The 12488-nt window shown below is 36.5% G+C and overlaps 2 protein-coding genes across 2 annotated transcripts; one reads left to right on the forward strand and one right to left on the reverse strand.

The window, feature by feature from the left end:
• Nucleotides 1-563: 563 nt before the first annotated feature.
• Nucleotides 564-1846, forward strand: LOC144560456 (putative pyridoxal 5'-phosphate synthase subunit PDX1.1). Its single transcript, XM_078309658.1, has one exon. The coding sequence runs from the start codon at nucleotides 707-709 to the stop codon at nucleotides 1640-1642; it is 936 nt and encodes a 311-aa protein (XP_078165784.1). The 5' UTR covers nucleotides 564-706; the 3' UTR covers nucleotides 1643-1846.
• Nucleotides 1847-10217: 8371 nt separating this feature from the next.
• Nucleotides 10218-12170, reverse strand: LOC144560848 (alpha/beta-Hydrolases superfamily protein). Its single transcript, XM_078310078.1, has 2 exons — nucleotides 11553-12170; nucleotides 10218-10710 (listed from the first exon to the last, which is right to left on the reverse strand). The coding sequence occupies exons 1-2, from the start codon at nucleotides 11896-11898 to the stop codon at nucleotides 10358-10360; spliced, it is 699 nt and encodes a 232-aa protein (XP_078166204.1). The 5' UTR covers nucleotides 11899-12170; the 3' UTR covers nucleotides 10218-10357.
• Between the last annotated feature and the right edge of the window lie 318 nt (nucleotides 12171-12488).

The raw sequence follows: 12488 nt of genomic DNA on the forward strand, positions 1-12488 counted from the left end.
GAACCAAAAAGAGAGAAAGAAAGCGCCACACGATTGCCGCCTTCTCACAAATCCGTATTGCCTACTTAAAAAATATTTTTACATAAATCTTATCCGTCCGTTTTCATTATACGGTCCGATTTAAATAGTGTGGGCACTACTTTTCCAATTTTGTTTCTTCTGCCAAATTGGGGTGCGTATCCTCTGAGATATCTCAATTTTTGCGTGACCGACGTGTCCGCCTATTCGGGGGTGATGTAGGGGTCAGTATTATTTGTGCTTTGAGATTCGTGCAGAACGCATTTAAACGGTTGGGATTTTCCATAAAGTCACGCAAAGTTTGAGATATCTCAGAGGATACGAATTCGCCAAATTGAACACGGTCGTTCCTCAGACATTATATATCTAAGGTCACTCAAATAGTAGATTTGAATCGTGTCCGTTCTTTATATATTAGCACGCATCTTAAATAATTCCTTGCATCTGTGGACGGTTCAATTTCAAGATCATACAGTCACGTATTGTAGTGAATCTGGCCTCCGTTCCACCGTGGCCTTTATTATATGAGGTTATCTTTACTGCTCTGATATAGCACACTTCCATAGATACCTCGGAAATCTCTATTCCATTCCCTCTTGCCTTACCCTTTCTATTCCTTGATTAAGAAAAATTATCTCTCGGGAAGAAGAAACGAGAGAGGCAAAAGGAAGAGGTAAAAACTAAAAAGATGGCGGATAACGTGGTGGCGGTGTACGGAAACGGCGGAGAGCTGTCTGAAACTTCGAAGAAATCGGCGACATTCTCTGTGAAGGTAGGGTTGGCTCAGATGCTACGCGGCGGGGTGATAATGGATGTCGTCACACCAGATCAAGCGCGCATCGCTGAGGAGGCCGGGGCCTGCGCCGTCATGGCCCTGGAGCGTGTACCCGCTGACATCCGCGCTCAAGGAGGCGTCGCTCGCATGAGCGATCCTGGCATGATTCGTGACATCAAGCGTGCCGTCACCATCCCGGTCATGGCGAAGGCACGTATCGGCCACTTCGTTGAGGCTCAGATCCTCGAGGCAATTGGAGTCGACTATATTGACGAGAGCGAGGTGCTCACCTTAGCCGACGAACAGCACCACATAAACAAGCACAACTTCAAGGTGCCATTTGTGTGCGGGTGCCGCAACCTCGGTGAAGCCTTGCGCCGTATCCGTGAAGGCGCGGCCATGATCCGCACCAAGGGTGAAGCTGGGACAGGCAATGTGATTGAGGCTGTGCGCCATGTGCGCTCCGTCAATGGAGACATCCGAGCCCTCCGTTCAATGGATGACGATGAGGTCTTCACCTTTGCTAAGAATATTGCGGCGCCGTATGACCTCGTCATGCAGACCAAGCAGCTGGGTCGTCTGCCAGTGGTGCAGTTCGCGGCTGGTGGAGTGGCAACGCCTGCTGATGCGGCACTCATGATGCAGTTGGGTTGTGACGGGGTGTTTGTTGGGTCGGGTATATTCAAGAGCGGGGACCCGACACGTAGGGCTAGAGCAATTGTGCAGGCTGTGACTCATTACACTGACCCGGAGATACTGGCGGAGGTGAGCAGCGGGCTTGGGGAGGCAATGGTTGGGATCAACCTCAATGATTCCAAGGTCGAAAGGTTTGCGGCACGCTCCGAGTAGACTATCAGGTGCTGCTTGATTAGGGATAGCTTGTACTGGTATCTTTACTGGCAAGTGAACTGAACTGGTCAATTGTGTTACCTGAATTCTGTCGCTTAATTGTGGTTGACTCAGTGTATCTTGGACTGGGGTCATTTTTATTTACTTTTTGTGTCTTCTATAATGGCTAAATTAATAGATTAATAATATTATGACGTGCATTTATTTATTTTTTGTTCCATGTGCTCTTAACTCTTATTGATATTGGAGTACAGGGCTTATGTTGGGCTGCACCAGTCCTAAAATTGTGCTTATAAATTATAATAATGTAACGACACTGTAAAATTCTATTGATTATTGATCAATTAAAACAAGTAGCAGAAATGCCCAGCTGAATGCTTTCAAATATTAAAACCTTCGCTGGTATCACCTCCTGGTTTTCCATCAGAGGGCTGCTAGCTTAATAATATATAATAAGACACTGGTTAGAATAAGGCACATTGTTTATGAAATGAGGAGGGTTCAAATGCTTCCATGTTTTTGTGACTCCATCATGTCTCCATTTCTCTCCATTATTTTCAAAATTAAAATAGTCGATCCGAACCGCTCAACCTAACCTCCATACTAAAATATGTTTAGAGACCAAATTTTATATTTTTAGGAATTTTTTTACTATTTTTTTAGATAGGTACAAAAATACTGTTTTTAGATGGTTCAGATTTACTGATTTTGTATCTATCTAAAAAAATAGTAAAAAATTTTCTAAAAATATAAAATTTGGTCTCGAAATATATTTTAGTATGGAGGTTAGGTTGAGCGGTTCGGATCGACTGTTTGAACTTTGAAAATGATGGAGATAGATGGAGGCGTGATGGAGGCACAAAAACATGGAGGCATTTGAACCCTCCTCTTATGAAATAATAAACTACTGAAGCTAAAAGACGTGAGCTTAGAAATGTAAGATTAATCCCGTAAAAAAATTAACTAAACAAGTACAGAGTATTTTTACAAACAAGGTAACATTGTTTTTAGGTCCCAATCCCACCCATATTTACATTAAAAAAAATTATTTTATTTTTGAAAGAATTATTAAATTATGCTTGGGTTTCAAAATATGGTCTGAATCCCAAGCACTACATAAAAAAACACGAAAAACGATTGACCATTTGTTCTTTTTTTTTTTAGGAGAAATTGATCATTTGTTCTTTTTTTTTAGGAGAAATTGACCATTTGTTTTTTTGTTCAAGCAAATGCATGCGTTCAGAATTCAGTGTAATTTTATATTACAAAAAAAAAAAAAAATCTAGCTACCTGCCTACCTTCTTTGTTTGTACACACAGCTTCCACATCAACCATAATTTCTAGTCCACCTTTTTATTTCATTATCCCTTTTGTTTTTACTATAATTTTCATTGGTTGGTTGTCTTCTAAAACTTGTTCTATTTCTAACCTCATAAATTTACATATATATATTAGTGAGATTTTTTTTTCTTGATTTACACCTTTTTGCTTTTCAATTAATGGCAACATGAGCAAGTGGAAAAGTGGAAGAGCGTGGCAAGTGGAGATTCTCTGGTTTTGGATGGATGAACTATTCATACGAACCAATCACACTTAAATCTCAACAAATAAAAAATAAATAGGGATCAAGATGACAAGTAGACTTCTTTCTCTAAGCCACACACAAAAAAAAAATGAAACAATTTCATAGAAATGTATGATAGCCGGCCAGCCGGGCAAGGACGGAGTCAGAATTTCAAGCTATAGAATTAAATACAGATTAGAGATTAATTATATAAATATTTTTTTATATTAGACGAGAGTCAATTTTATGGTACATGTAATATTTCACTTTAAATAATAAAAAACATTCTTTAGAAATAAATTTTTTTTTTCAAAATTAATAGGAATCAATTGACCTCTATTCACTACAAGAGTATGTACGTGTGCCGGTCCCTCAAATATTAACTTTTGTTGTTTTGTGAGTAAAATAAATAGAAATATGCATCATGATGGACATCCAACACATCACGTCAATTTGCATTTAAATTCGCAGTTTCATATGAATTTAAATGTAGATCGGACGGTTTAGACTATACATTAAATCGAATGGTTCTGATGTCTATCGGAAACCCCTTTTCTACATCACTTTCATGCATATGTTATGGTCGATACGAAGGTAAAATTTCTGATGATGTGACTCAGTCTAGGCAATTAATTCGGCCATTTCTTTTTATACCCAAAAAAAAAAAAGAAAAATATAAAAATAACCTCCTTTTAATTTTTTTTTTTTATATATGTCCTAACCGTCTGGAAAGGGGGCGGACTGAAATTTTAGCAAACCGCCCCCGTATGGGGCGCTTCATGCCATTACCAAACTGCCCCTCCTTGGTCGGTTTGCTCTTTTTTTTTTTTTTTTTTTTTTTATAGAAATCTTAGTATTTTGATTTAAATAATTTTGTGAAGAAAAAATTGTTTAGAGTGTATGCCAAAAAATAAAACACTCGACATATTTATGAAGTGATGTCATAATTCTTTATAACTTTGATTTTATTTGTCAGTTGGATGTCACAAGTCTAAATATAACACTAAAAATATCAAATTTGACCTTTGTTGGTAAATCAGCAAGTCTGAACTGATACAAGGATCAAACTACAAAAGTAATTGCACCAACATATAGAGCATTAAAAAATGCACATAATTAATATAAATTTCAACTTATTTGGATTTTTCTACAGTCAGTTATGAATTTTCAAAGTTTAATTTTCGAAAAAATTTTAAACAGCCATAACTTTGGCTAGAAAACTCGGATTTACGCGTATGAGCACTTTTCGGAAAGGGAAGGACAAGACGGATCTGTTTTGCCCAGGTGGTACACTGGGCATCGTTGTATCAGAAAACAACAATTTTCAAACCATCTTAATAAATAGTAAAAAAATTCAAAAAACTATAAAATTTGGTTTCCAAGCACATTTTAATATAGATTAAATATCTAATAGTTTGGATTAGCTATTTGGACTTCAAAACTAGAGATATGAGCGCGAATTAAAACGCCCTGTTTAATTCACGAAGTAGCGTAGTCATACTCTATATATGTATATGTATATGTATATGTATACATGTAGAGTAAGGCTGCGCTACTTCGGAATTAAACGGGGCATTTTAATTCATAACTTTGTAAGGCTGTTTAAAGTTATGGCTGTTTAAAGTTTTTTCGAAAATTAAACTTTGAAAATTCATAATTGACTATAGAAAAATCCAAATAAGTTGAAATTTATATCAATTATGTGTATTTTTGAATGCTTTACATGCCGGTTAGGGCATATATAAAAAAAAAATTAAAAGGAGGTTATTTTTATATATTTTTTGGGTATTAAAAAAAATGGCCGCAATTAATTGCAATTCTCGCAGATGATATATTGAACAAGAGGAGGGTTCAAATGTCTTAATTTTGTGTCTCCATCATGCCTTCATTTTTAAAAACTTTAATAACTCAAAATTTAAATCTTAAAATTCAAAATAAAACTGTTGGATATGAACTACATCATTTTATCTATGCATGTGTAAAAAATGATAGTATTTCAACTTTGTTTTGATTGTCATCTTGAGCTTGTAAAAATGTATAATAATATGGATAATTTCTAGACGTTGATTTTTTCAACTTATTAATTCATATAAAAGCAAAATCAAAATGTGACAATTTTTTATGGTCACATAGAGAAAATAACATAGATCACATCTAATGGTTTTATTTTGACGTTTAAGTTTTAAATTTTGAGTTATTTAAGTTTTTAAAAATAGAGACATGATAGAGGCATAAAAAATTAAGGCATTTGAACTCTCCTCATTGAACAATAGCATCCATCTCCAAGGTAAATAACATATTCTCAGTCCCATTAATTCCAAGCACAATGAACAAAGAATTCGTATTGTAATGAACTCAAATTTTGAATTTAGATCCAAATCATCCGATTAAATCCGCAAGTATATTAAAAGATTTCCGTACATTATAAGTATAGACCGGATTGGCCCGAAATAGTCAAATGATCCGGGCCCATGAACAAATAAACACCTATCGTAGCGTGCAAATTTTGAATTTAAATCCCGGCAAGAATTCATGTGTAACTTAACTTTGTTTCTTTAGGGCGTGCTCCACAACGGAGAGTAAACCTCTCATTAAAGGGAAGGAAGGGGAGACGAAGGCAGACCGGAGCTGCCCACTATAGTTACTCGCTCCAGAACGAAGAAATCGAAGAGGAGAGGAAGGGGAGACACTACTGTTGCAGGGTCAATTCTACGTTGAAAGCTTCCGAAATTCATACCCCCCGATTCGGGGTGTAGACGGAGTAACACGAGCCGTGTTACCCTCCCTTCGTCTCCCGTCCCCTTCCTCTGCGCGACAGGTTCTGGAGCACACCCTTAATGAAACAGACAAGAGTCTGTTATTAAAAAAAAGAAATATATTAAGAGGTTATGTATATTTCACCTTGGGTTGAATTTGTCCGAATATTGGTCGGACGATTCGGATCTAAACTAAAAATTTGAATTATTTCAGCGGATTTAGACTCAACGAACAAAAGCACGCCAAAAAGGAACAAAAAAATCATAATTTAGAAAAAAAAATAGGTCATTTTAATGGGAGGAGGAAATTTTGATGGACATTGGATCGAAATCGAATTAATAATGATTTATAGATATTTAGGTTATGTGTGTTAAAGTGGAAGGTTCTCTATAGACATCTAGCTGATTTTGACAGTTGGATTCACGTTTTCATTCGAGAAAAAAATATACGGTGTTTGAGCTTAGTAAAGACCAGCTACCGGCATTTAAAAAAAGATATAGCATAATAAAAAAAAAATATATATATATATATATAGAGAGAGAGAGAGATGGGCTATGGTGCATTGCAATGCATGGAGGAGTTTGTGCATTGGACCATAAATTTAAAATTCAAAATTCAAATGACCGATCCAAACCGTTCATCTTGTTCTTCATATTAATATGTGCTTGGAGATCCAATTTTACATTTTTCTGAATTTTTTTACTATTTATTAAGTATTTTACAAAATTGTTGATCCAACGGCGGCTTAACAAAACAGTAAAATCAGCAGCCACCGTTGGATCAACAATTTTGTAAAATACTTAATAAATAGTAAACAAATTCAGAAAAATATAAAATTTGGTCTCCAAGTACATATTAATATGGAGAACAAGATGAACGGTTTGGATCAACCATTTGGATTTTGAATTTTAGATTTATGGTCCAATGCATAAACCCCTCCGTGCATTACAATGCACCATAGCCCATCTCTCTCTCTCTCTATATAAACTGAGGAGACAGTTATATCTAGCAGCTGGAATTTAATAAAGTCCAAAATATCAAATCCAGAACAATTATATAAATATAAGAAAATGAAGCTGAATATTTGATACATGAATTTGACAGTGGAACTTCAATCAGCTAAATTTTCTTCTATATTAGGCTATGTTTGGATGTATTGAGAATAACGCTGTTTCGATCCATCCAAACATATTCAATTGCTGCTATTCGGAACAGCAAGAATAGCGCTGTTCCGCTATTCTTACAAAAAGTCGGAATAACAATTGGTGCTCTCTCAAATGTTCAATCCCTCCATCGCTATTCTAAATGTTCAATCTAAACAACATTTTTGCTATTTCGAATAACACCACATCAACACTATTCTCAAATAGTAGCTATTCTAGAGTGCATCCAAATGTACCCTTAAAAATAAAGCGAGATGGAAAATTTGAAATTTCTAATAAAAAAAGCCCACGGGTGTTCCTGGCGAACTGCCACTTCCTCCTCTGATGTGTAATCGTTTTCTATATTAAAAATCTTACGGACCTCCTCAAGAGTCTTATTCGCCATTTGATCAGCCACCTTTTTGCATGTCAGATCCAACAGTCCTTGGATGGCTAGATAATCTGCTGCTTGAATAAGATCGAAAATCATCGTTAGCGCGAATACGAATACGGATAATTTTTGCATATGGTAAAAAATTGGCGGATACGGATACATATAATTTTATGAAGGTTAATATCCGTATGCATATCCGCAATACGATAGAAGTTGTTATATATTATCCCATATTCATTTCAACCTTGGTTGTGGTATAAACGATAATACGATATGGTTTTCAATTTAATATATTTTTCGTTGGTGATGGTGATACAATAACGCAATTTCCTTTCATTTTTATCTTCATTTATTCATTCTCCATTCTTTTCCATTCAAGACTTTATGCTTTTAGTCTCTGCTATATTGGTTTTAACCATTGTTTCAAGACAACAACAAATCATTCTTTTGTATCTTAAAGTGCATGACTCAATTATCTGACAATTATTTGTTTCGTATTTGTATTCGAATTTGTATCCATAGATTATCTGCTCAGTATCCGTATCCATTTAAGGTGTATATGATTTTAAATTTTGATATCTGTTTACTATTCGTATTCGTATCCGCTCATTGTAAAATGGATACGGATATGGTATTAGCATTATCCGCTACGTTTGCACCCCTAGCAAACATTTTTGTCAAAATGTAATAGTATTTTCACTAATTTAAATTTAAAGATTTACCAACACGAGAGGTAAAATAAAAAAAAAACTTCCGTCTGTCATTAGATCAATAATTGAATCATAATAGAATTATTTTTCCCACGATAGAAATTCAAATAATAGGATATCGCTCACAAGTTTTTTCCCCTAATTTTTCAGTCTTTATTTTGCTAACGCAAAATCTATTCAAAACGTAGACTAAAGCGATGTATTTTAATGATAGCATTAATTTATCTTTTTTTAACTATGTAAGCAACAACAAACAGCCTATATAACATCTGATCCCATAAAACATTCTTATTATTAGAAAAAACATCCTTTGATCATCTGATCACTATTACATATTAATCGGCATTTCTCTCTTCCTAACAACACTTGGGACTAATTAAACATCTAAGCAGAGGTTATAACTGTAGAAATCTCTCTTCCAAACAAGAATCTAACAGTAGGTGGCTTAAATCAGGCAGAATCTGTTGCTTTTTTGACTATTTCATCCATCTCTTTAAATAGAAAATACATCGTCAATGCTCTAAGAAATTCTTCATCCAAATTTCCGCTGGCAAGATCCCGCAGTTCCGGGATGCGCAGATAATATGATGTAATAATAAGATCGAGAACCATCTCTACAACGACATTCACTAATTCCTTGTCCCAGTTCTCGATTTCCTTCTAAGTCAACATTATGGGGCTCCCGTCTGGTGTAGTAAGGTTTGGTCCTCTTTTGCTTGAAGACATGTATCTCGCAATACTCGATCACCATTGGCGGTGATGCTGGGCAGCTCAATGTTGATATAAGTGCAGCCGTCTTTGATCAGGTTGCCCATCGTTTGAGACATGGTTGCCAACGCCTCCGTCACCATGAACTCTGTTCCATCGGAGGTGGTGAGGAAGATCATCTGCTCGACTGGTCTGCAGCTCGACATTTTATTTTCTCTGTGGTTTTATGATTTGCGGGTTAAATTCCGAGACTGTACAACGTGATCAAGAAGCTACAATCTTTGGATTTAGAATTGGAACTTGCAATTATGACATCTCTGTTTTTAAACAATTCCTATTTTCACAATTTTTATTTCTCCAAAAATATACTCGCACAGAACACCAAAAACTAATTATAAATATGTGACAATTCCTTTATACTTGTTTATATTTCTTGTTTGAAATGAGTTGCTTTTTTTCTGTAACAGGCCCGGCCCAAAATTTACAAAGTTTGCCATAATTGCTATATGAATATTTATCTTTTATTTAGCATGGTTTAGAATATTTACCTGAAAGACAGAAACGCCTTTTCGTTTACATTTATTTTGTAATCACGGTTTTTTTTCCAACTCTACTTTCATCAGAAATAGTATAAAATTAGGATGGAAGTTGGCATAGTAACACATGAAGTTTCTAGAGTTCTAGGTTGTGCTGGATCAATAAGGACTAATTTTAATTAAGCAGAGGTTGTTACTGTACTAATTTTCTATTCCCAACAAGTATCTAGCTGTTAATGGCTTTAATTTGACAAAAGCTGTTACCATATTGTCTGGTACATCTCTTGCACTTCACTCATTAAGATCTCCAGTTCTCTCACCAGTTGAGGCATGTTGAATCAGGATCTGATTATTTCTGTATGTCATTCAAACGACATCTGACGAGGATGATAAAATTTGTGGGACTAAATATTAAGATCAATCATACCACTCGATTTATGATCTCCTTTGAGATGCAGATAATCAAACAGCAAAAAACTGCTAGAACTGGCAAGCCAGACCAAGGTCTCTCAGGAGAATTGGAAACCTTCAAATTTTCAGAAAAAGGCACTTAAGTTTTAACATGGAAAAAGAAGGCATTAAAGTAAGCGGGATATTAAAGTCATGTAGTAAACAATAGTAACATACCAGGTTGTTGGTACACTTAACTATGTCAACACTGCAGGGAAATTGCCATGTAAAAACTCCCCGCCAAATTGATTAAAGACAACAAGGTACATGAAGAAAGAAAAGAATAGTAAGAAAAAAGAGCACAAACAAAACAATTAATAGCACCACCATTTAAAGCAATATGCATAAAAAAACCAATTCTTTACATATAGCAGACTAGGTCATCAAGTAGGTCAGCTAGCTGAACGAAATTAGTAAAGAATAAACAATCAACTGACCAAACACAAATACAAGCTCACAACCCAGACTCACCTACTTTCTTCTGAGATAACAAACTGATAAAATCAACAATGAAACCAACCATGTGGTTATCAAAAGTGGGGCCCTCCATCTGAAAATGCCCTATCCCTTCAATCAGCTGCGTCTTAGTTCGGCCTTTGGATGACTTGAGCTTGTTTTCCAGCTGCTTTACACTGGTAAACCCGTCCTTGGTACCCATTATGAAAAGTTTTGGTTTCTCTGATTTTAGAATATTTTGATGGTGCCTCCCAAATAGGATAGATGCTGTCATACCAAAGGGGTAGCCAATGCTGACATAAGCAACAACTTCATTTATCTTGTCTACTGCTGAGCCAGCAATAGGTGCACCTATAAATAATAAAAGCATTCTTAGCCATACTTATATACTATGTAATGGGTTGGTACTTTATACAAGCACTCTGTATCAGCTCATCAGTCTTATAAGCCACTAGTATTTGTGCTAAATACTACAGATTAGCAATTCAGCAATCTTCCCACTGAATTAAGTAAAAAAAAGGAAAGAAAAAAAGATCTAGTATGTTAAAATGAGTATACCTTAACACATTGCTCTATCTGACTTATAATTTAAGAACACAAAATACAGGTAGGCACATTCCAAAACTGGACACAATTCACCTCCATGATCAAATGCCTTCGGAAAATAACGGATTATGGAGAGATGCCCTTTAAAGTACTCGTAGTAGTACACAAGCATTAGTTGAAAGATTTAATATAAAACCAGCTACACTTGAACTGAAATACATTTTCCTACAATTTATAATAACCCCAGCTTCATGAATAAAATTTTAACTCTCAGGTAGCTGCAGTAACTCTAGAAAACTACAATTTAAGCTTCAACTATACAAATAGCCATAGATCACAATAATTTCAGCCAAGGTTTGGATGAAGCAGCTTGCTTAAATTTGCTCATTTGATCACAACAAGCCAAAGTTCAATATTGACTATTGAGTTTGCCAGAGGAGGTACAGATCATCAGTTTCCTAAATTTTATTATTTTTGCCAATGAATCTGCATAAAATATTTAGTTGTAAGCAATGCTATCAACCCTGATTTACTGCAATTGAACAATTATCCCACAGTTTGTGGATCTATGCATCAAACCCTACTCAAATAGTGCTCCAACCTATCCAGGCTACACGATACTTCGACAGGAAATGATAAAATCGCACCTGCTGAGGATCCGACAAGAACAATCCCAGAGGGGTGCAGGGATTCAGTGACCCACTTGCAGACAGCCGTAACATCGTTTACCTCAGCGAATCCAGTCAGAGAAGCTCGACCCGTGGACCGACCCGCTCCTCGCATGTCGAAGGTGATCGCGTGATACCCCTTCTCGGCTAGTCCAGTGGCGATCCCGCGTAGGAGTCCCTGGAAGCCTCCGAGCACACTGTACGGATGCACCAGGACCACGGCCAGGTTCTCCGGCTCCGGTTCAGCAGCCTTGAAGAGCCGCGTGTGTAGCTTCACGCCGTCGGTCGATTCGACCGTTGTCGATTCCACTGCTGTCGATCCCATTTTTCAAATTCGGTTTTGGTTTTCGAATTTTGGGGATTTTGCGAGGTTTTTGCTGGAACGAGCTGTCAGTGCAGTGGGACAGTTAGAGCTACAGACTACGCCGCTGCAGCAATGTTTAGGCGGACTGTGTCAATCGTGGAGTGGGCTTGTCTGTCAGTGAGACATGGTCTAATAGAACCAGTTCGACCTGGTGAGTTATGATGGATCGGGTTGGTTGGAAATTTAAATAGACCGGTCGGGTTTTATTGCTGCTGCCGGGCCGTGATTCACACTCTCTTGCATCCAGAGTTAACAATTCTTTTTGTTCTCTTTTTATTTGAATATAACTCCACAAAACTTAAAATAGTGATACGAAGGTAATCTATCTGTTTTCTTCTGATGCATATAATCAGGGGAGGACGCAGGAGAGGTGTAGGAATCAGGTTCAAATGGCTTATATAGTTTAAATCACTGGCGGATTCAAATGGATTAAGGGATATGCAAGTTCAAATAGCTTATAGGGTTCAAACTATTGGTGGATCCAAATGGATCCAGGGGTAGGCACATTCGAAACTTTTTTTACACGCGGTGGTATTTTATACTTGTGCATA

This window comes from Carex rostrata, chromosome 10 (assembly GCF_964058835.1).
Source record: "Carex rostrata chromosome 10, lpCarRost1.2, whole genome shotgun sequence".
NCBI classification, from domain to species: domain Eukaryota; kingdom Viridiplantae; phylum Streptophyta; class Magnoliopsida; order Poales; family Cyperaceae; genus Carex; species Carex rostrata.

Coding starts and splice junctions, on each gene's coding strand:
- LOC144560456 (XM_078309658.1), top strand. CDS start 707: ATGGCGGATAACGTGGTGGCGGTGTACGGAAACGGCGGAGAGCTGTCT.
- LOC144560848 (XM_078310078.1), bottom strand. CDS start 11,898: ATGGGATCGACAGCAGTGGAATCGACAACGGTCGAATCGACCGACGGC. Junction 10,711..11,552: donor TCTTGTCGGATCCTCAGCAG/GTGCGATTTTAT, acceptor TATTATTTATAG/GTGCACCTATTGCTGGCTCA.